Source organism: Balaenoptera borealis (genome assembly GCF_965194805.1).
Source record: "Balaenoptera borealis genome assembly, chromosome: 4".
Lineage (NCBI taxonomy): Eukaryota > Metazoa > Chordata > Mammalia > Artiodactyla > Balaenopteridae > Balaenoptera > Balaenoptera borealis.
The window spans coordinates 74,272,900-74,296,543 of NC_138861.1; the positions used below are offsets into that span (position 1 = coordinate 74,272,900).

The following is a 23,644-nucleotide window of genomic DNA, read 5'->3' on the forward strand; positions in this document are numbered from 1 at the left end:
CTTCCAGGAGAGGTGCAGTGTGCGCCCTCTGAGCCCAACGCCCTCAAATCTATTCTCAGCGGGAGTGTCAGAGCTGGAAGGGATCTTAGTGATCAGCTATAAATTCAGCCCTCAGGTTTGGTAAACGAGGAAACTGAGGTTCAGAGGGAGAGACTTGCCGTGATGGCACAGGTCATTATGCACGCTCTTTGCATCACATCGCGCTGCAGCTTCCGGTTAGCTGCAGAGCTAAAATTGCACGCAGCCAGGGAGATTTGGTTCCGGTTTTTAAAAATTCCACGGCTCTAAGGTTTAGGGTCCTTTTCTGGAGTTTTCTGAGAAGGTAGACATCTGACATTACAACTGAAGGAAGTGGAAAAAGATGTCACCATAAGTGCATTGATTTATTTATCTATTTTAAAAGCTCCTCTATTATCCTGAAAATTGTTTAGGGTAGAGAATGCAACACTGCCCATGATTTTTAACCACTAGGTGCAGAAGGTGCAGTATTGGCTCCTTCACCTTTTTTTTTTTTCTTAAACCCCTGTCTAAACTCTGACTTCTATTTCCCCTTTGGTCATGGAAAGACAAATAGTTCTGCATGACTATGCCACTTGGAACTCCTCTAGCACCTCTCCTCCCATGGGAGCCCAAAGCAATTCACACCTCTAGTCGCAGGTCTAAAGCAGAGACTTTCTTATTCTTCCCATCTTATAGACCAGAGCATTCAGATATTTTGTTCTCTCCTCACCATGAATCATACTTAGCTGAGGCTTAAAAGCTTGTAATGGGAGCTCCAGTGAATGCTAGAACCAAGACCCCAAGATCCATTTTGGATACCAAGTCCAAAATGATTTTTACTAATTAAGCCTTTGGAGAACTTGCCCAGAGAAAATCCTCCCTCTCCTAGGTCAAACAGAAAGTCCAGCATATCAGTCTTTTGCAAAGGGAACAGATATCTGGCTAGGCAGAACCAGAACTTAATGGAAGGTGATGTACTTTAACCCAAGTCTAACAGCTCATGTTTCTCAGAACCCCAGCTCTCCCCAGGAGGCAGCCTGCTGAACTGTTGTCATTTACAATCCCACACTATATTTAGAAAAGAGGAGTGATCACAGAGACAGTAACTCAACTTTAAGGCTGTGGGTTTACCATGGGCCCCGTATTAGCCTGATTCTCCCTTGGCAAGTGACTGTCATTCCCTTACCTGTAAAGCAGAATGATTATGCTGGCCTTTGTAACAGATGACACTTGCCGCCTATTGCTCCAGGTACTCTCCGAGTATTAAATCATTTATTTGCCACAACAATGCTATGAGATGGGCACTCTTGGCCCCATTGTACAGAAAGCTTAAATAACTTGCTGAAGACCACCATTGGGGAGTAGCAGCGCTGGGATCTGAACCCCGGCAGTCTGGCCCCCTGGCCCAGACGCTTCACTACCATGCTGTTTTGTCTCCACAGAAAAGGAATGGAAACAACTGGGTGGGGTGGGAGGGAAGCACTGAAAATTCAATTTATGTTCTATTTCTTCCTGAAAAAAAATCCATGCAGTGAATGAGTCATCTCAGCCTATATTCAATCTTTCCTCAAGATTCACCTTATACGAGAGAACTGAACTGAGATCAGGTTAGGGGCAGGAAGAAAGAGAGGGCACCCTTCTATAATTGAGGTCAGCCAATTCAGACCCCTAGAGAGCAGGTTCCTCTGCCCCATTCAGGCAGCCCTTCTCCCATCCCCCCCTCTTCTCCCATCCTCAAATGAGCAAATGGTAGACTCAGCCCTGAAGTAAGCATTCGGGGGAGTGAGTCAGCCTCAGAGCAGGGCTCCTCGCTTCCTTTTCCTGCCGCGAGGCTAACACCTTCTTCTTCCCTGAGATTGCCACGGCTCGGCTTGCCCCTCTGTCTTCTGGCATCAACCACAGGGAAGCATCTGAGACCCAAGAGCTCAGAGAGAGGCAGAATTTAGCAGTTTCAGGGAAAGAGGCTTCCTAGGTAACCCTCCGTCATCCCTTACCAGATTGGATCTCATCTTCCAACTTCCCATCCTTCCCTCCCATCCCCTTAACCCCTTCCCAACCCTCTCACCCCCATGTCACTGGTGGGTGAGAATGGTTTCCCCGTAGGGACCCTTTAAATAACTGATGGAGGCCAGGTTTGTTGGGCCTAAACATAAGCAGTGTCTGGTATCAGCACTTCCCCTGTTTCTTTTACTTGTTAGCATTGCCCTTTTCCATGAGAAAAGGTCATCAAAGCCAAAATAATATTTATTTCCTATGCTTGGTCCCTTATGCCTAATACCACCCACTTCCAGAATTGGATTCGTATTCATTTTCCTAGAACAAGTAACACTAGGAGAAGAAAAATAAGCATGTGATGCTCCTATGAGATAGTTAACTCAAGCTGATTCACACTGCTGATACTTTGGCAAAGGCAAGAGGGACTAAAATGTTGACATATTCTCTGACTGGGGGCTTTGACCTCTTTATAACTGTCCCACTGTAGGACAATGTTCTCTACTTGGGGTGGTCGGGGGAGGGACACCTATAGGAACCCAGAAAGAGGTGAAGGATGCTCTAATGGAAATAACTTTTTAAGGTGCATTTACTGGGATCCTAGAATGGGTTTTTTCTCATGACAGTAATTAGATATCTCCTATATTTAAATTAGAGAAACCTTACAGAATCCCGATCCCTGTGTCTTTTATCATTTTGAAGTCAGTGTGAGAAGGGGCTGGGAAAGCTCTTATCAGCCCCTTGGGAGGTTAGAATGATCTTCCATTTTCTATTATCACTGATTCAATCCCAGTGTAGTTGGCGTTGGTTCTTAGATTGGTTTCCAGGATTTTTATCCCCTCTTGATGTCCTGGGACTCTTTCTAGAACCCTGGTTTTAGTTGTTAGATGTCTTATCAGTGGAATAAAGACCTCTAAAGGTCTCCTCCTAAAAAGAATGAAATGTTAGTTACTAGAGAAAAGGACAGGAACAATATTATTTTGCCTCACCCCTTCCCCATCACAGTGTCTAATTATCATCTGTTCTCTCAGAGTAAATAAATCTCCATCAATGGGCAAGGCTAATGAGGGCATCCATTCATAAGCAAGCAAGGGATGAATGTCTTTCCCAGGGGATGACTGAAACAAAGAAGAGAAGGAGAAAGCCAGGTGGAAAATTAGTATTGATGTGAGTGAGATGTGATAAGATTCAGCTCCGGAGGTGAAAAAAGCAAGCAAGGTGTTTAATGATTTTTGTTGGAGAGCAACTGGTTTGCTAAATTATTATATACATATGTGATTTAAAAAATATATATCTGTGGAAAATAGTTGAGCTTTTCTTGAACTTCCTCCCATCCCCCAATGCTAGGGTTCAATTTATTAAGCATTTGGATGCCAACTCACCGATTCACAGATTTGGTCATTGCTGAAGTTATTTTCAGTAACTGTACGTTAATATTTTGCTTCATTACTAGTATAAAGATGTGGGTGGCTCTTCTGAATGAAGCCAGCTCAATCATTTTGTCTTAAATGAATCCTGATAGAAAATGAGCCTTTCCCTCTCCAAGTTTTAATTAGTCAGTCTGTAAAACTCTGCCATTTATTCAGCTCTAGAAACTGGAAATTCTGTTTAATCAGACCTTGTAGCCTTGAAACCCCTGCAGAGCTACCTCATTAATGAAACTGGAACTATGCTGCTCTCACACCAGATTCCAGAGTTAACTAAATACACACATGGATCACAGAAGCAAATATGCCCACCTTTAGCAGTAGAACGTTGGTTAAAGCCACCAAAGATACATGAGCTCTGTATTCTCCTTAAGGTTGGAGATCCCCAGGAGTGAACTATGGCACCCAGAGAGCAACCCCCAAAGAGAAGGCTTCCTTACGAGTAGTCTGCTGCCCCTGGCTTTAGATTACTTTTCTCTGCTGCCACCCCACAGTACAAAGGTATATAAGACAACTGATCTTGACAGCTGTTAGGCACTTCAGTGTGTAAACTGTTGAACAGTTAGGGAGAGTTATAGGCATGGTCCCTTGCTGTTCAGCCAGGTGAGCATTGGTGCAGAGCCCTAGACCGTGCTGTGGGCTCGCTCCCTTCTAGCTCTACAGACCTTGAGCCTTAGAAGCACTCCTTCCCCTGTGGTTCTCCCCCTTTCTTCTCATGTTGGGCTTATGCTGAAATGCCTTTTGACTCCCTAGATCTCCACAGAGATGAGGTCTTCCCACGCATGGCCCTAGAACCCACCCGGTTTGTTCAGAGGTTGAATCTGCATCTGGCTGTGCTAAGTCAGAGCCCTCTAGGTGTTTCTCACCATACCATCTCCATCAGCACATTCCAGGTCTGGCATCTATCCCACAGCTGTGTTCTTTTTGCTTCCTTTCTGTCCCCTCATCTACTGACCCCTAGAACAGGTAAATTTTAGAAACACTACAAGGGATGGTAGGAAGCCCCTAAGTTTACCTCTTCATTTACAGTTGAGCTGACTGGCGCTCTAACTTCCTCAAGTTCTCAGAGCCAGTTGGTTACAATAGAGCTTCCTGTTGGCAGGGCCCAGGAAGCCCCCAGTGGTCACCTACAGTATGACATGAAAACGTCTTCATTCTCAAAGTGGGCCATGATGTGTGAAAGGTTGGGAAGCACAGGAGAATAAAGCCTGGAGGTCCTGCCTTCCCACACAGCCCTCTACTCATCCTCTCCCATGTGGATTAATGCTTGCTGCTTCCATTTCTTCACTATTGCCTCTTCAATGTTGTTGTTTAAAAATCCAGATTCCTCCTGGCCAACCTGGTTCATACCCCAGACTATTCCCCAGCATGGGTCTCCTTATCTCCACTTTGCAGAATCCCCTGCCCTTCAGGGGTATAATAAAGGCAGATCTATATGCCTTTACATACATTTTAAAATGCATAAAATATGTTTTAGCCCTCACATGGTACCTTGTCTAGAAGTATCCCATCTGGGGCTTTTCCTAAATCCATGGTCACTTTTGCAAGGTGTGAATATTTGGGTCACACAGAGCTAGATTTTGAGTAAACTGGGAATCCCACTTGCTCTTTTCTCACTGTTCAGTGGCCCTGGAGCAGGAACGATTGGTCTAGACTACTCCATGGATCCTCAAAAAGGAGTGCCCCAAGGTTGTTCAGTGCTTAGTTTTTCATTCATTTTATTCAACAAATTCTTACTAAGTGCTACTGATGACCAAGGCCCTTGAGATTATCACACATTGATGGGGTATAGCAGCCATACAGATTTATCTGGGGCATCAAGGAGATGCTTCAATTTCTTTTATTCATTCAACAAACATTTATTAATCTCTGTTAAGCCCTTATGCTAGGGGCTAATGATGGTAAGATATGCAGACTCTGCTTTCATGGATCTCATATTCTAGAAGGAAATGTAGATTAAAAACAAGTGAATACACAAATAAATTAATTACAGATATTAAAAGTTCTGTGAAGGTAACAAAGTATTAACATAGAGAATAGGAGATGGATGGAGAATCTACTTTAGATAAAATGGTTAGGGAAGGCTTCATTGAGAAGGTTCTATTTAAGCTGAGCCCTGAGGATTATTTATCATCAGATAAATAATGAAGGTCAGATATTCTAAGCATAGAAAACAGTATGTACAAAGGTCCTGAGGCAGAAATATAAGTATCACAATGAGAAGAACCATCCCCAGGGACTCAGTTCTTGCTTTCCTCTTTTCCAGCTGGGCCACAGAAGCTACTTTTAGAAAGGGAATGGACATTTCAGTTTTTCAGTATGTGACAGGTAATTTTGCACATTTCCCTCCTCCAGAAATGGTTCAAGCAGCGCCTGGCCCAGTGGCGGCTATCAGAAGGCCTACCCTCAGAGTGCAGATCCGTCACAGACTGAGGAGACGGTGGTCATTGGCGGCTTCCCTCCATGAAGACCATCTGCTGTTTCTCTCCTTGGCTTAATCAAGCTCTTTTGGTTTTTCAGTGTAGTGTCATATGCTCCTCTGTTAGCTGTCCTGCTATTTAACACAACGTTGTATTTTTTTTTTAATGTACATAACTAGAAAAGAAAATAACAATAGGAAGCTATGGGCAGCTTCTGTGTAAAGCAGTGGCTTGGCTGGAAGTGGTGTGGCTTGCATTTCCTTTGGGTCATGATGACAGATGGTGTGAAAACCATCTAAGTTTATTTTTTGACCATCACCTCCCAGTAACAATTTACTTTCACCATCCATTTCAGAACAGACAAGGCCTCTGTTGAAAAGATAGCATGACCAAGAGGGAGAAACATTCCTTCTAATTCTACTTCCCTAAGTCATTTTCCTTGTGTTTCATTTAATACATTGAGATTGAGTGAGAATGCAGAGGGAATTTGAGTTATTCAGATTCCATAAAGCAGTTCCTTGGATTATAGCTGAATTAACTTGGAAAGCACTCAGGCTGGAAGACAGAAACTTCCACTGGCAGAAAATCAAGTAACTAAGGAAAAAAATCCACAAAAGTCTTGAATTTACCTTATTTAAATGCATTTGTTAAATTCATTTTGCTAAACAAAATGAACTGCTTTTTGTCTCTAAAATGATATTCTAAATAAAACCTTAACATTTTGTTGAGAATGCACTGAGTCCTCTGCAGATTTTTAACTGAATAATAAGCATATCAAAGAAAAACAGAATAGCTCAACATAGAAGCCACCTGACAAAAGAGCTGTCATCTTCTAAATCCTTGCTACTCAAAGAGTCGTCCAGGACTGGCGTCATCAGCATTAGCTGCAAGCTTGTGAGAGGTGAAGAATCTCAGACTCCAATCCAGACCTACTGAATCAGAATCTGCATTTTCAACAAGCTCTCCAGGTGGTGTCTATGCACGTGAAAGCTTAAGCAGCACTGCTCTAAAGGACTCTACAGTCGATTTGCATCCATTTTCTATCAGAGCACATTAAACATCTTAGCAGTCCATTGGTTAAGATTGTGTTTGATTGCATGGAGCAGTAACTTGATTACAATGGATTAACCAAATAGGCTTTTTGTATGTTTGTTTACTTGATTAATTATTTTTACATAAGAAATCAGCAGGTAGGTTGCTCCCTAAGATTGCCAAGAACTTGCAGACATTTTATCTTCCTACTTTCCTATCTTTAGCATGTGGCTCTTGTGTTTATGGAGACAAGATGGATGCATTTCAAGTAAAAAAGGAAAAAGCAAAGGGAAATGCCAGCTAAGACTTTTCCCTGTAAAAAAGGTTCCTGGAGGCCCCCATCTAGGGACTTCCCCCTACATCTCATTGGCCAGAACTGGGTCACATGGCTACTCCCAACTGCAAGGGAGTTGGGAAGGTGAGTCTTTTTAATTGGACATAGTACTGCCTTGAGAAAAATTAGGGTTCTGTTGGTAAGAAAGAAGGGGAGGATGGATATTGGAAAAGCCACTAGCAGTGTCTGCCAGCCCAGCCCAGAATGATGCTGGTGTGCACTTCTGAACTCTTACCTACAATGCAGGCACAGTCTTTTCAGTTCTTTAAAATAAAGAGCCCAGAATAAGAAATACTAGTGGTTATGCAGAATACAAATGTTTACAAGACCCCATTAAACATCCTTGGCACGCTTCCTCGTCCTCTACCTTAAAACATTTCTTCTCTAAACAGTACACAGTGAACCAGGGTCTGAGCAGCACAGCCTCATCTGGCTTGCTCCTCTGCAACCTAATTGATGGTGGTCTGAGAATCTGTCAGCACAGGGCTGGATACTGACATCACTTTCTGGAAAGAAGGAAGGGAGGAGGTGGGGACAATACAGGAATGTGAGCACATCATACATACCCGCATAGAGAGAGTATTCTTTACCTTTCAAAGCACTTTCATAGACACAGACTAACAGAGAGAAAAAAAAAAGTGCTGTTAATATGACTGTGGGCAAAGCAGATCCAGACAGAGCATGGAGATTTGCCCATGTCAGGCAATGAGAGAGATGCTAAACCAGGTCTAAGCCCCAGCACAGAAGTCTTTCCAGCACACCAGAGACATGATTCTAGAATAAGCCATTCGGGACAAGAAGAGTTAACCAGCTGGGCAGAGAGTGTGCCTTTAGCTGGGAGCTGAGAAGCATGTTTAGGACAGAAGGATCACTTCCTGTGTTTATCAGGCCCAAGAGTCAACAGTCCTTAAATAGCAGGTGCTGGAAGGGAATGAGGATCAGGTATCCTTTAACTAATTAATTATTCAATTAATATATATGTTTAACTAGAGCCAAGTTTTTTATTTGTTCATTTCTTGCATTTGAAGTACTCCTGATGATACCATAGTCCTTAACCACCACTCAACTTCAACCAACCACTTTGCCACATTTTCCTCTGTCAGTTTTTCAGAGGCCTACCCATTGCCCTAGTTTCTCATTGTCATCAACCTTAATTAGGTTGATTTAGTGTTCAGCAGGTGGAGTGAAATCTTAAATGTACCTGAACCTCCACCTCTGCACTGCTGGGCGGCCTCAGGGAAAGAGTCAGTGCCCTTTTAAATGTAAATTTGTTACCAATATTAACCTCCGTGAGTTTACTTTTTCAACTGTAATACAAAGATAGCAATACTCTACTAAAAGAAAAAAAGCACTTTGTAAATAGTAATAATAATTACTATTGCTAGTACTCTAGAGCTCTCTAACTCTAGATCAAAATCTTTTTTTTTTTTATAAAGTCTCTTTATTCTTTTTTTTTTTTAATTAATTAATTAATTAATTTATGGTTGTGTTGGGTCTTCGTTTCTGTGCGAGGGCTTCCTCTAGTTGTGGCAAGCGGGGTCCACTCTTCATCGCGGCGCGCGGGCCTCTCACTATCGCGGCCTCTCTTGTTGCGGAGCACAGGCTCCAGATGCGCAGGCTCAGTAATTGTGGCTCACGGGCCCAGTTGCTCTGCGGCATGTGGGATCTTCCCAGACCAGGGCTCGAACCCGTGTCCCCTGCATTGGCAGGCAGATTCTCAACCACTGCGCCACCAGGGAAGCCCTCAAAATCTTTTTAGAGCCCCTCTAACTCTAGATCAGCTCTCTTTAGAGCTTGCTGTGCAGTCCAGTTTGGTAGCCACTAGCTACATGTGGCTATTGAACACTTGAAATGTGGCTAATCCAAATTGAGATGTGCTGTAAAGTGCCCACCAGATATCAGAGCCTGAGTATGAAAAAAGAAAATGTAAAATATCTCATTAATAATTTTTCTCTTGGTTACATGTTGAAATCATAGTGTTTTGGATATACTGGGTCAGATGAAATAAATTATTGAAATTTGAAAAAAAAAATTACTACTGCTACAAAGTACTAATGAGGACAGGGAAAGGTTCATTTTGATGCCTGAGGTAAGTCTTAACCAGAACCCAGAGCTCTAACTAACTTTTAATATCAGGAGTCTCTTCTGGACACCCAGGGTCACACACCAAAGTGGTAATACCCACCCCAGGCTGAGAAAAACTGCACAATCCCCTCTTTCTTTGCTGTGTGTCCTAGTTCTGTTGCTGACACTGTTGGTTACTTAGCCTGATAATTATTCCCAACCCCTCTCTCTGTTACCTCCTTTCTCTACCAAGGCTGCTGAGGCTGGAAAACCAAAATACAATACTACTCCTGTTTTCATCCTCACGCGGAGCTGTGGTCATGTGACACAGTCTGGCCAATGAGGTTTAGGTTTAAGCGCGCGGTGGGGGGGGCGGGGAGGCTGTGTTAGAAGGCTTTGGGGAAGAGTTTTTTTGTTTTTTTTTTTTGGCTGTGTAGGTCTTTGTTGCTGTGCGTGGGCTTCCTCTAGTTGCGGCGAGTGGGGGCTACTCTTCGTTGTGGTGCGTGTGCTTCTCATTGCAGTGGCTTCTCTTGTTGCAGAGCACGGGCTCTAGGCGCGTGGGCTTCAGTAGTTGTGGTGCGTGGGCTCAGTACTTGTGGCTCGCGGCTCTAGAGCGCAGGCTCAGTAGTTGTGGTGCACGGGCTTAGTTGCTCCGCGGCATGTGGGATCTTCCCGGACCAGGGCTCTAACCCGTGTCCCCTGCATTGGCAGGCGGATTCTTAACCACTGCGCCACCAGAGAAGTTCTGGTGGGGAAGAGTTTTGTGTTTCCTGCTAAAAGGTACAGAAGCAGCAGGCTCTGTCCTCTTGTCTTGAATGGCACCAGTTTCATTTGTTAATTGTAGAAACAGATAAGCAAAACAAACCCCAAACAAACATACAATAAAACAAACAAACCCCATAAAAATTAACCATGATTTCACCATGCAGAGGTAACCCTAATATTAACCTTAATATTCTTGAGGGTAGGCATGTTTCCAGTGCATAAATACACAGGGAGCTGGGAGAAGAAACCATTTTAGGAGGTAGCTGCTGTTTGAACCACTGCTCTGAGAGGATGTATAAATGAAAAACGTTTGTTTTTCTCTGCTACAACACTCTACTCAGAATATTTCAGTTCTGACACCAGATAGGTGGGGTTTTTTTCCCCCCCACATGCAGCGATTCTGTGACACCAATTGGATGTCTTGCAATTCAATTCGGTCTGACACTGTCTACCTGGACTTAGCCTCAGATCCCACAGGTTAAGGGCTCAGTCCCACAAGACTGCCCCCCACTTCAGATGCCAGTCGCAAGCCCAGGTTGTTACCTGTGCTTCTGATCGATTGGCTGTAAATTGGAGGTTTCCAAGACCCCCTCCTCAGATTGGATTGATTTGCTAGAGCAGCTCACGGAACTCAGGAAAAGTTTTCTTACCAGATTGCCAGTTTATTATAAAGGATATAACTCAGGACCAGCTAGATGGAAGAGGTGCAAAGAGCAAGGTGTGCGGGGGAAGGATGTGGGGCTCCCAGGTCCTCTCTGGGCACAGCACTCTCCCAGCACCTCCACCTATTCACCAACCCAGAAGCTCTCTGAACACTGTACTTCAGGGGGTTTTTATGGAGGTTTTTGATTGATAAAATCATTGGCCATTCACTATTAAACTCAAATCCCAGCCCCTCTCCCCTCCCTGGAGGTCAGAGGTGGAGGGGTGGGGCTGAAAGTTCCAACCCTCTAATCACCTGATTGGTTCCCCCGGTGACCAGTCCCCATCCTGTGGTTATCCAGGGGCTTTCCAAAAATCACCTCCATGACATAAATTCAGGTGTGGTTGAAAGGGGCTTGTTATGAATAACAAGACGCTCCCTTCACCTTTCTCACTCTGGAGCTACTTCAGAAATTGGAGCTATTTGAGGGCAAAAGACCAGATACTATAACAAAAGATGCTCACGTTACTCTTATCACTTAGGAAACTACAAGGGTTTTAGGAGCTGCGTGCCAGGAGTAAGATGAAGAGCAACATATGTATTTCTTATTATTAATCACAATATCCTTAGAAAGATTCTTCCTAAGGGAGAATTTGCTCTTTTGTTTATGAAAGCGTCCTGATGAGTGTTTTTGGCTATAAAACATAGGTCTAGAAGGAGAAAAAAAAAAATGAAGAATTCAGTGGCTGTGCACAATAAAGTAGCAGGAACTTAGGACTGTGTCCCATGGACGCTCAGGTAGGAGGCTAGCTGGGGCCCTCAGGCACTGAGAGGAGAGATGGAGAAGAATGATCTGGTATTGGAGTGCAGGCTCCAGCAACGAGTTGGCTGACCCAGAAGGCTGGTGGAGTTGGCTCAGAGACTTCAAAATGTCAAATATTCATTTTAAATTAACACCTGTACAATGCTGGTCCACTGCTGCCATTCTGTCACTGCTGTTTGTTATCTTCTACCTTCAGGAAAGCACTATTGCACAAAATAGCCGTGCATTGGTGATGCTTTGGGAGCCGGGAAAGGAGCTGCTTGGGCCACATTTGTGGCCCACAGTGGACGGCAGAAGCTCTGTTTCTGCCTGCTCTCTTCTTATAAAGGGGTTAACACCACTCCTTTACATTTGGGGAACACCTCCCACTTCATGTGGTCCTGGTAGAGCAGTCAATCACAGTGTCCCAGGTTCCCCACTCTACTCAGAATTAGACACACGACCCAGACTGGCCAACCACAAAGCCACCTCCCTTCACACACGGGGACTGAACCAAGGTATGGGCACTTGACCTAAGCTGAGCCAATCAAAATCCCTCACCAGAGTTTTCCCAACTGGACCGGGAGGGGCAGTTCTCTATTAACCTCGTGCATGGAGGGTTGTGAGGGTGGAGGCCTGGGGTTGCAGGCAGCCATCTAACCAGCCACGTAGAGAAGGTTACACTGTAATGAGAGACAATGGAGGCAGGCAGAGATGGAAGTTAGAAAAAGAGAGAGACAGACAGACAGAAGCTAGGTCCACTCTTCCCTCAGGCCATCCCAGCCTTCCTAGCTCTGTGAACTAGTGAATTCCCTTCTTGGTGTGTCTGTCATTTGCAGCAAAAAGAATCCTAACTAATGGGAGAGTGAAGAAAGGAAGAGAGGAGTCCGTGGAAGGAGGAATATTGGCCACTAGGGGAATTATGAATCCAGGAGAAGCAGGAGCTTAGAGTAGAAAAGAGCCAGGAATACATAGGCCAACAAACCCTGAAAGTAATTGGACAGAGTACCAGACATTTCTCAATCGCTGGGGACTTGAGAAAAAAGATTATTTTTCCATATTAATGGAAAAGATTACTAACAGGTAGATAATATTTGGATAATAAGTATATACTTTTTTGAATTAAGTGCAAATATATGGTAGATATGATTTTGTTACCTTCCTGGGGACATCTGGCTACTCTCCGTCAACCCTGGCCATCTCCATGTAGAAATCTTGTTCCACATATTCCACTGTCCACTAAAGGGCCATTTTAAAACCTCACACTGTTTCAAATGTATACCTGCCCAAACTCAATGTCAAAGTCACTAGCAATAATAATGGTATAATTTAAAACTTCATATTCTCATCCCATGATGGAAGTACTAGGGGGCAGTGGAGCACATGTAAGTCAGGCAGGGATGCAGGACATGAGCCACTGTTTATGTCGACAAGGAAGGACAGTAAGATTTCTTGGTTTTCAGAAGGCTGGTGCTTTGATGGTGTGGGCTCTGTGAACAATTATAGGCATGAAGAAGCAAAGGTTTCTAGAGAGCTTCTCCCTTCAGCTTCACCATCTGCTGTATTCTGACAAATATTTCAGCACTGCTGCACTGGGGATGTACTCCTGTAAACATAAATTTCAATGTGGCTCCTTGTAAGAGTTTACCACCTAAACTTAGAAAAATATGAGAAACACTGGACTTGAATCTCAATTTATGTAAGTCATCCAACTACCTAGATACAATGACCAACTGACTCATAGTTCCTATGACTCATCCTTGGAGTTCCAGATGAGCAATGCAGAAGGATTTTCTTTCTCTTTCTCCCAGATGGAGGCTCCCTCTCCCCACCCCTTTTTTAAAAAAAGCTTTCTACTTTGGAATTTGGCACTGCCTGGGAGTGAAGAAGGCAAGTCTCTGGGGGTAGTGATGCTGAGGATAAGAATCCTCAGGGCATAGCATAGGAACCATAATCCAGAAGCTTAGAACCTTTTCAAGATATAGAATGTGTGTTCATGTATGAGAAAAACTGTATATATATACAGATATATATATATATATATATCCCCTTTCTCCAGAGGGGGAGAGCTGAGGCAGAGAATTCTGGTTGTCCCCTTAGCCCTTCTCTCTTTCTTTCTGTAATTTTTATCTGAGGAGAACGGCTGCCCAGCTAAAGACTAAATTTGCTCACTTCCCATATAGTTAGGTTTTATAGCCAGCCTCCAATGAGCTCTGCCTTCTGGTATTCACACATTTGCATAGGCCCTTCCCACACTGAACAGGGGTTGGTCTGTGTGACCCAGTAAAAAAAAGCAGAAATGATGATGTGTCACTTCTGAGATTAGTTTCTAAAAGACACTGCAGCTTCTCTCTCTCTCTCCCTCTCTCTCTCTCTCTCTCTGGGATTAGTTGCTCCAGGGAAAAGCAGCTGCCATGTGGAGAGGTCCACGTGGCAAGGTACTAAGGCCCCTGAAAACAGCCAATGAGGAAAGAGGTCTGCCAAGAACCCTGTGGGCGAGCTTGGAAGTGCGTCCTCCAGCCCCTGTCTAGCTTTCAGACAACTGCAGCCCCTGAGCCACAAACCACTCAACTAAGCTGCTCCTGAAATGGCTTGATAGAATAAAGGTCTGTTGTTTTAATCTGCTAAGCTTTGGGATAATGTGTTAGGCAGCAATAGATAACTAAAGCTCTGGATGTGGTCAGTGAAGTGATGTGTGCTACTTCCGTGTCATGCCCCTAAAAAACCAAGTGTGTTCTCTTGTTTCTCCTCCCCACTTCCCATGAGCTAGAATGTGACTATGGTAATTGGCTGTCTCATATCATGCAGATGACCGCAATCCCTTAGGTGCTGGAGGGCAACAAAACAGAAAGAGCCTGGGTCTCTGTATTAGTCAGGAAATAGCAGGTTTAGCTGCACTAACAACCAACTTCTGAACTCAGTGGCCTAAAACCAATGCTTTATTTCTCACTTCCACAAATCTGCTGCAGCTCTGAGAAACTCTTCAGGATGGCTGTCCTTCATATCAATAGTGCTTCCACAAATTTCAGTGAACAGGGAAAGGAGTGCGAAAGCCTTGCGTTGGCAACTAAGTGCTTCTCTGACACACCTCACACTCACTCACTCACATTTCACTGGCCAAAGCAAGTTGCATGACCACAACTAACCCCAAGGGGGCAGAAGAGCACATTTCTTCCTTATTTCCAGAGGAAGAAGACTGGAAATACTTTTTTCAGCAGAACTAATAATCTACCAAAGCACTCAGCACCATCAAGTCATTGCACCAACCCTGGACTTCTATATAGGACTATACCTGATAGAGAATAAAGTTACATCTTGATTAAGTCACAGTGTTGGGGATCTCTTATTATAGAGCCTAGCCTTTACCCTAAGCAATAAAGGCATATAGATTAAAGAATGGATCTAGGATCTGCCTACCTACTAACTGATTCTAAAGTTATTGACAAGGAAAATGAAGGCACACAAATGGATAGTCCTACTTGTCCTTCCACATCCACTCGGCATCCTTTTCTACCTGACTCTGTGGCCAAGGAGGGTGACATTACAGATACCTCAACCAGGCTCCCTTGCCCCCTGACTTCTGCTGGGGTTTAGCCAATGATAGTCACTAGCAGGAGATCAGAGGATAAGAGTAGAGTAAGATCAGGGTATTTTTTCCCAGTCTACGTCCATCCAGAGTCATGGTTTGACAGTGACTATGTTCTTCTAGCCAAGGCCACAGCCTCTGTCAGGGGGCCCTTTCCACAGCTATAAGTCTCTCCAGCTTTCAGTAACCTCTTCCTCTCCTTGACCTATTCTAATCCTAGAGGTAGTAACGCTTATTAGCCCCAGTGTTTCACTACCCTTCTTGATTTCCCTTAAAACTCAAATCTTTGTAGAGTCCTTTCATTAAATTGTCTTAATTACTTCCGCCATCTATTTCCTGTCAGTACCCTAACCAATGCAACACTTCTCCCTTGACTGATAGCTATTAGTCAAAACAACCAATGACATAAGAAATAGGCAGACATGATAATCCCAAAAGGGTGGTGATGATCTTTTAGATCAACAATGTAATAATGAGATCAAATAGGCATTAGCACCCAAATCTCACAGCGCATGGGAAAGATGTCCCCTGTACTGGCATCATCAAGACAGTGAGAAGCCAAGTGGCATCTTAAATATTTGCAACTTTATGCCAAATCGTTCCAGCAAAAGCTTGTTGACATACTTATTCCAAAATTAAAGCTTATCCCCAAATATCTCCATTATTCATTTCAAATATCATTGGCTTACCAACTCAATTCCTTAGCTGGAGTTCCACTGAGTTCAGCCAGGAAGCTTTGAATTAGAACATGGAGTTTGCCAGGTTCATGTTTGAACAAGATTCAAGGAGCCTCCAAAAATCTCACAGGTCAAAGAGAGTACAGCTCACAGCCCAGCTCATCTGTGGTAAAAGAAGGAAAGAGAGAGAGAGAGAGGTGGGCTGGGGAAGAAGGGAGGGAGCAAATTTAGGGAGGGAGGAAGGGAGGAACGAACCTGCCTATCAAGTTCACAGGAAGAAAGATGATTCTTCAAATGAGAAGATGCTTCTTCCACATTAAAAAACCCAAACACCCTCATATCGGAGTGCTCCCCAAGGGGCACACATCTAGGGGACCTAGAAGAGAATGTGGCTTTGCTGCCAAACACGTCAGCTTCCAGTGGGGGGTATCTGCAGTGGCAGGAGGAGACAGATCAAGGAAAATGACTTTTATCCATAAAGATGTCTGGGATATAAAATCCTCCATGATCAAACAGGACAGCTGAGAGGAAAATAAAAAATATCAGAGTCTTCATCCATTTATTAAAATATTCACTCATTCTAATCCAAAACAAACAACGCCAACAAAACCATGCGTATTTGTTAGGATGATTTTGGCTACAAGTGAGTGAATATCCAACTGAAAGTGTCTTATCAGGCTTTCTATTTTCTCATGTAAGAAATGTAGGTGATTTCAGGTTTGGCTAATTTGACCACCTAACTAGGCCAGAGCTCTGTGTCATCCTCCCTGAGATTCTCTTCTCTTTCTCTTGGTGGTCGCAAGATTACTACTCCAGTTCCAAGCACCACATCCCACATTAACACCGCCCACCGTCCAGACACAGGAAGGAAAAGCCCTGCCTTTCTCTTCAGGCAACTCTCATTTTATTGTTTTAGGGAGGAAAAGCCTTTTCCAGAAGCCCCCCAACAGTCTTCCCCTTGCCCCTCACTGTCTGGAATTGCACCACATGTCCACCCCATGCTTATAACTATCAAAGATAGTCAGCACTTAGAACAGACTGGCACATAGCAGGAGCGCATTAAATATTTGCCAAATGAATGAAAGGTGAATTGGACTACCATGGTTGCCTTAGACTAATTCCAGCCCATTTCATAGAATCCATTTTCCTAGAACACACTGTTGTTTGAGAGCTGAAGAAAATTTGCATTTTCTTTTCAAAGAAGAAGGAAGGAATAGCTTTTGAGCAGTCAGCCAACAGCATATGCCACATTACGCCATTTCTTTTTTCTTTTTCCTTTTTGGCCAAGCTGTGCAGCTTGCGGGATCTTAGTTCCCTGACTCCCCGACCAGGTTGATCCCGGGGCCCCAGCAGTGAAAGCACCGAGTCCTAACCACTGGACCACCAGGGAATTCTCACACCTTTTTTTTTTTTTTTTTTTGCTTTGTGTATTTCTGTATTATCTTTTTTTTTTTTTTTTACATCTTTATTGGAGTATAATTGCTTTACCATGTTGTGTTAGTTTCTGCTGTAAAACAAAGTGAATCAGCTATATGCATACACATGTCCCCATATCCCTTCCCTCTTGCATCTCCCTCCCACCCTCCTTATCCCACCCCTCTAGGTGGTTGCAAAGCACTGAGCTGATCTCCCTGTGCTATGCAGCTGCTTCTCACTAGCTATTTTACATTTGGTAGTGTATATATGTCCATGCTATTCTCTCACTTCATCCCAGCTTATCCTTCCCCTGCCCCATGTCCTGAAGTCCATTCTCTATGTCTGTGTCTTTATTCCTGTCCTGCCCCTGGGTTCATCAGAACCAGTTAAGTTTAGATTCCATATGTATGTGTTAGCATACCGTATTTGTTTTTCTCTTTCTGACTTACTTCACTCTGTATGACAGACTCTAGGTCCATCTACCTCACCTACAAATAACTCAATTTCGTTTCTTTTTATGGCTGAGTAATATTCCATTGTATATATGTGTCACATCTTCTTTATCCATTCATCTGTTGATGGACATTTAGATTGCTTCCATGTCCTGGCTATTGTAAATAGTGCTGAATGAAGATTGTGGTGCATGACTCTTTTTGAATTATGGTTTTCTCAGGGTATATGCCCAGTAGTGGGATTGCTGGGTCATATGGTAGTTCTATTTTTAGTTTTTTAAGGAACCTCCATATTGTTCTCCATAGTGACTGTATCAATTTACATTCCCACCAACAGGGCAAGAGGGTTCCCTTTTCTCCACACCCTCTCCAGCATTTATTGTTTGTAGAGTTTTTGATGATGGCCATTCTGACCGGTGTGAGGTGATACCTCATTGTAGTTTTGATTTGCATTTCTCTAATGATTAGTGATGTTGAGCATCTTTTCATGTGTTTGTTGGCAATCTGTATATCTTCTTTGGAGAAACGTCTATTTAGGTCTTCTGCCCATTTTTGGATTGGGTTGTTCTTTTGATATTCAGCTGCATGAGCTGCTTGTAAATTTTGGAGATTAAACCTTTGTCAGTTGCTTCGTTTGCAAATATTTTCTCCCTTTCTGAGGGCTGTATTTTCCTCTTTTTTAATGGTTTCCTTTGCTGTGCAAAAGTTTTTAAGTTTCATTAGGTCCCATTTGTTTATTTTTGTTTTTATTTCCATTTCTCTAGGAGGTGGGTCAAAAAAGATCTTGCTGTGATTTATGTCATAGAGTTTCTGCCTATGTTTTCCTCTAAGAGTTTTATAGTGTCTGGTCATACATTTAGAGCTTTAATCCATTTTGAGTTTATTTTTGTGTATGGTGTTAGGGAGTGTTCTAGTTCAATTCTTTTACAGGTAGCTGCCCAGTTTTCCCAGCACCACTAATTGAAGAGGCTGTCTTTTCTCCATTGTACATTCTTGCCTCCTTTATCAAAGATAAGATGACCATATGTGTGTCAGTTTATCTCTGGGCTTTCTATCCTGTTCCATTGATCTATATCTCTGTTTTGTGCCAGTACCATACTGTCTTGATTACTGTAGTATAGTCTGAAGTCCGGGAGCCTGATTCCTCCAGCTCCATTTTTCTTTCTTAAGATTGCTTTGGCTATTCAGGGTCTTTTGTGTTTCCATACAAATTGTGCAATTTTTTTGTTCTAGTTCTGTGAAAAATGTCATTGGTAGTTTGATAGGGATTGCACTGAATCTGTAGATTGCTTTGGGTAGTACAGTCATTTTCACAATGTTGATTCTTCCAATTCAAGAACATGGTATATCTTTCCATCTTGTTTGTATCATCTTTAATTTCTTTTATCAGTGTCTTATAGTTTTCTGCATACAGGTCTTTTGTCTCCTTAGGTAGGTTTACTCCTAGGTATTTCATTCTTTTTGTTGCAATGGTAAATGGGAGTGTTTCCTTAATTTCTCTTTCAGATTTGTCATCATTAGTGTATAGGAATGCAAGAGATTTCTGTGCATTAATTTTGTATCCTGCTACTCTACCAAATTCATTGATTAGCTCTAGTAGTTTTCTGGTGGCATCTTTAGGATTCTCTATGTATAGTATCATGTCATCTGCAAACAGTGACAGTTTTACTTCTTCATTTCCTATTTGGATTCCTTTTATTTCTTTTTCTTCTCTGATTTCTGTGGCTAAAACTTCCAAAACTATGTTGAATAATAGTGGTGAGAGTGGGCACCCTTGTCTTGTTCCTGATCTTAGAGGAAATTTTTCAGTTTTTCACCATTGAGTATGATGCTTGCTGTGGGTTTGTCATATATGGCCTTTATTATGTTGAAGTAGGTTCCCTCTATGCCCATTTTCTGGAGAGTTTTTATCATAAATGGGTGTTGAATTTTGTCAAAAGCTTTTTCTGCATCTATTGAGATTATCATATGGTTTTTATCCTTCAATTTGTTAATATGGTGTATCACATGGATTGATTTGTGTATATTGAAGATTCCTTGCATTCCTGGGATAAACCTCATTGATCATGGTGTATAATCCTTTTAATGTGCTGTTGGATTCTGTTTGCTAGTATTTCATTGAGGATTTTTGCATCTGTGTTCATCAGAGATATTGGCCTGTAGTTTTCCTTTTTTGTGACATCTTTGTCTGGTTTTGGTATCAGGGTGATGGTGGCCTCGTAGAATGAGTTTGGGAGTGTTCCTCCCTCTGCTATATTTTGGAAGAGTTTGAGAAGGATAGCTGTTAGCTCTTCTAAATGTTTGACAGAATTCGCCTGTGAAGCATCTGGTCCTGGGCTTTTGTTTGTTGGAAGATTTTTAATCACAGTTTCAATTTCAGTGCTTGTGGTTGGTCTGTTTATATTTTCTATTTCTTCCTGGTTCTGTCTTGGAAGGTTGTGCATTTCTAAGAATTTGTCCATTTCTTCCAGGTTGTCCATTTTATTGGCATAGAGTTGCTTGTAGTAATCTGTCATGATCCTTTGTATTTCTGCAGTGTCAGTTGTTACATCTTTTTCATTTCTAATTCTGTTGATTTGAGTCTTCTCCCTTTTTTTCTTGATGAGTCTGGCTAATGGTTTATCAATTTTGTTTATTTTCTCAAAGAGCCAGCTTTTAGTTTTATTGATCTTTGCTACTGTTTCCTTCATTTCTTTTTCATTTATTTCTTATATGATTTTTATGATTTCTTTCCTTCTGCTAACTTTGGGTTTTTTTGTTCTTTTCTAATTGCTTTAGGCGTACGTTTCGGGTGTTTGAAATTATTCTTGTCTCTTGAGGTAGGATTGTATTGCTATAAACTTCCCTCTTAGAACTACTTTTGCTGCATCCCATAGGTTTTGGGTCATCATGTTTTCATTGTCATCTGTTTCTAGGTATTTTTTGATTTCCTCTTCGATTTCTTTAGTGATCTCTTGGTTATTTAGTAGCGTATTGTTTAGCCTCCATGTGTTTGTATTTTACAGTTTTTTTCCTGTAATTGATATCTAGTGTCATAGTGTTGTGGTCAGAAGAGATACTTGATATGATTTCAATTTTCTTAAATTTACCAAGGCTTGATTTGTGACCCAAGATATGATCTATCCTGGAGAATGTACCATGAGCACTTGAGAAGAAAGTGTATTCTGTTGTTTCTGGATGGAACGTCCTGTAAGTATCTATTAAGTCCATCGTGTTTAATGTGTCATTTAAAGCTTGTGTTTCCTTATTTATTTTCATTTTGGATGATCTGTCCATTGGTGAAAGTGGGGTGTTAAAGTCCCCTACTATGATTGGGTTACTGTCGATTTCCCCTTTTATGGCTGTTAGCATTTGCCTTATGTATTGAGGTGCTCCTTTCTTGGGTGCATAAATATTTACAATTGTTATATCTTCTTCTTGGATTGATACCTTGATCATTCTGTAGTGTCCTTCTTTGCCTCTTGTAATAGTCTTTATTTTAAAGTCTATTTTGTCTGATATGAGAATTGCTATTCCAGCTTTCTTTTGCTTTCCATTTGCATGGAATATCTTTTTCCATCCCCTCACTTTCAGTCTGTATGTGTCCCTAGGTCTGAAGTGGGTCTCTTGTAGACAGCATATGTACAGGTCTTGTTTTTGTATCCATTCAGCCAGTCTGTGTCTTTTGGTGGGAGCATTTAATCCATTTACTTGTAAGGTAATTATTGATATGTATGTTCCTATTACCATTTTCTTAATTGTTTTGGGTTTGTTTTTGTAGGTCTTTTCCTTCTCTTGTGTTTCCTGCCTAGAGAAATTCCTTTAGCATTTGTTGTAAAGCTGGTTTGGTGGTGCTGAATTCTCTTAACTTTTGCTTACCTGTAAAGGTTTTAATTTCTCCACTGACTCTGAATGAGATCCTTGCTGGGTAGAGTAATCTTGGCTGTAGGTTTTTCCGTTTCATCACTTTAAATATGTCCTGCCACTCCCTTCTGGCTTGCAGAGTTTCTGCTGAAAGATCAGCTGTTAACCTTATGGGGATTCCCTTGTATGTTATTTGTTGTTTTCCCTTGCTGCTTTTAATATTTTTCGTTTGTATTTAATTTTTGAAAGTTTGATTAATATGTGTCTCGGCATGTTTCTCTTTGGGTTTATCCTGTATGGTACTGTGTTTCCTGGACTTGATTGACTATTTCCTTTCCCATGTTAGGGAAGTTTTCAACTATAATCTCTTCAAATATTTTCTCAGACCCTTTCTTTTTCTCTTCTTCTTCTGGGACCCCTATAATTTGAATGTTGGTGCATTTAATGTTGTCCCAGAGGTCTCTGAGACTGTACTCAATTCTTTTCATTCTTTTTTCTTTATTCTGCTCCCTAGCAGTTATTTCCACCATTTTATCTTCCAGCTCACTTATCCATTCTTCTGCCTCAGTTATTCTGCTATTGATTCCTTCTAGACTATTTTTAATTTCAGTAATTGTGTTGTTCATCACTGTTTGTTTGCCTTTAGTTCTTCTAGAACCTTGTTTAATATTTCTTGTATTTTCTCCATTCTGTTTCTGAGATTTTGGATCATCTTTACTATCATTACTCTGAATTCTTTTTCAGGTAGGTTGCCTACTTCATCTTCATTTATTTGGTCTTGTAGGTTTTTACCTTGCTCCTTCGTCTGTAACATATTTTTTGTCGTTTCTTTTTTTTTTTCTTTTTTGATGGGTGGGGCTGTATTCCTATCTTACTGGTTTTTTGGCCTGAGGCGTCCAGCCCTGGAGTTTGCAGGCAGTTGGATAGAGCCGGGTCTTGGTGCTGAAATGAGGACCTCCTGGAGGCCTCACTCCAATTGATATTCCCTGGGGTTTGAGGTTCTCTGTTAGTCCAGTGGTTTGGACTCAGAGCTCCCACCACAGGAGCTCGGGTCTGACCTCCGGCCTGGGAACCAAGATCCCACAAGTTTTGTGGCACAGTAAAAAAAAAAAAAGAAAGAAAAAAAGGAGCAGTACAATATCAAAGAATAATAGGAAAAATAAAACTATAATTGAAACAACTGCAACAAGGTAAAATAAAACCACAACAGAAAAAAGAAAAGAAAAAAGGTGGGGCGGGAAAGAAGCCAAAAGGAGAGAATAGTAACAAAGTATAAAGAATAAAATTAGAAAAATAAAAGATTTATTAGGAAAAATAAAAATATAAAAGAATCAACTACAGTGAATCAACAAGGTAAAACAGAACCCCAATCTAAAAGAGGAGAAAATAAAATAAAATAAAATAAAATAAAAAAGCCTTGACTATGGGGGCAGAGTTTAGGCGGGGGGTGGAACTTAGGCAGGGGCGGGGTTTAGGGTGGGGCGGGCCCTAGGCAGGTGGGGGGGTGACGTTTGAGCATGGGGCAGGGCCTAGGCTCAGTACCCACGCAGCCAGAAAAGGCTTTGGGGGCGGGGCCTAGGCGGGGCGGCGTTCAAGTGTGGGGTGGGGCCTCTGCTTAGGACCTGCACAGAAGGGGAGAGGCAGCACTTGGAAAGGAGGGCCTCCGGAGTGTGGAGTTCCGGAGTTTGGAGGTAGGGCCCTGGGTGAGGGTGTGTGGGTGGGGTTTAGCCCCAGCGCGTTGGAGGGGGTCTCCGAGTGTAGAGGTGGGGCCCTGGGAGGGGGTGCAGGGGTGGGGCTTGGGCTCTACACGGCAGGAGGGAGGCTCTGAGGCCCAGGAGCCCAACAGGCTCCCCAGTGCCTAAGTGGACAGGGAAAGCGCTGGCACTGTTCTCTTCCATTCCTTCGTGCCCCTCCCCCCATCTCCCCCAGGGTCTCCCCCCGTCGCCTCTGGACCCCCTAACCATGGGTGGGTCCCGCTGGGTGTAGGAACTCTTCCCCTCCCCCAGCCGCCCCTCAGGGGTGCCGGTCCCAGAGGTCTGGCCTTTACTTTTGCTCCGCCTTCCCTCCCTCCCACTCCCGCAGGACCCGCCCAGTTGGAGGGGGCCTCAGTGGGCAGAGGATCAGGCCCAGGATCTCAGCAGGCTCTGGGGGGCCCAAGTAGGCAGGGGAAGCCTGGCCACACTCCCTTTTG

At 42.8% G+C, this 23,644-nt stretch overlaps 2 protein-coding genes and 1 long non-coding RNA gene across 18 annotated transcripts in view; 2 read left to right on the plus strand and 1 right to left on the minus strand.

Moving 5' to 3' along the window:
• Positions 1 to 6,570, plus strand: part of HOPX (HOP homeobox) — a 29,933-nt gene extending 23,363 nt beyond the window's left edge. For all 3 annotated transcript variants that reach the window (XM_082390352.1, XM_082390353.1, XM_082390351.1), the window contains one exon: positions 5,775 to 6,570. In XM_082390352.1, coding sequence (XP_082246478.1) covers positions 5,775 to 5,852 — 78 coding nt within the window. In that variant the 3' untranslated portion in view covers positions 5,853 to 6,570. The remainder of the gene's footprint in view (positions 1 to 5,774) is intronic.
• Positions 1 to 23,644, minus strand: part of LOC309627931 (uncharacterized protein) — a 197,473-nt gene that overhangs the window by 173,186 nt on the left and 643 nt on the right. For 11 of the 14 annotated variants that reach the window (XR_014244021.1, XR_014244023.1, XR_014244024.1 and 8 more), the window contains one exon: positions 15,755 to 15,905. The exons of 2 other annotated variants lie outside the window; for them this stretch is intronic. The gene's annotated coding sequence lies outside the window, so the exon portion shown is untranslated. Of the gene's footprint in view, positions 1 to 15,754; positions 15,906 to 23,644 lie in introns of those variants that run through there. One more of the 14 variants, XM_082390325.1, reaches the window with a different exon arrangement.
• LOC309627954 overlaps positions 15,902 to 23,644 on the plus strand; it is a 467,251-nt gene continuing 459,508 nt past the window's right edge. Inside the window, exon 1 of the long non-coding RNA XR_014244051.1 lies at positions 15,902 to 23,144. This is a non-coding gene — a long non-coding RNA (uncharacterized lncRNA). The remainder of the gene's footprint in view (positions 23,145 to 23,644) is intronic.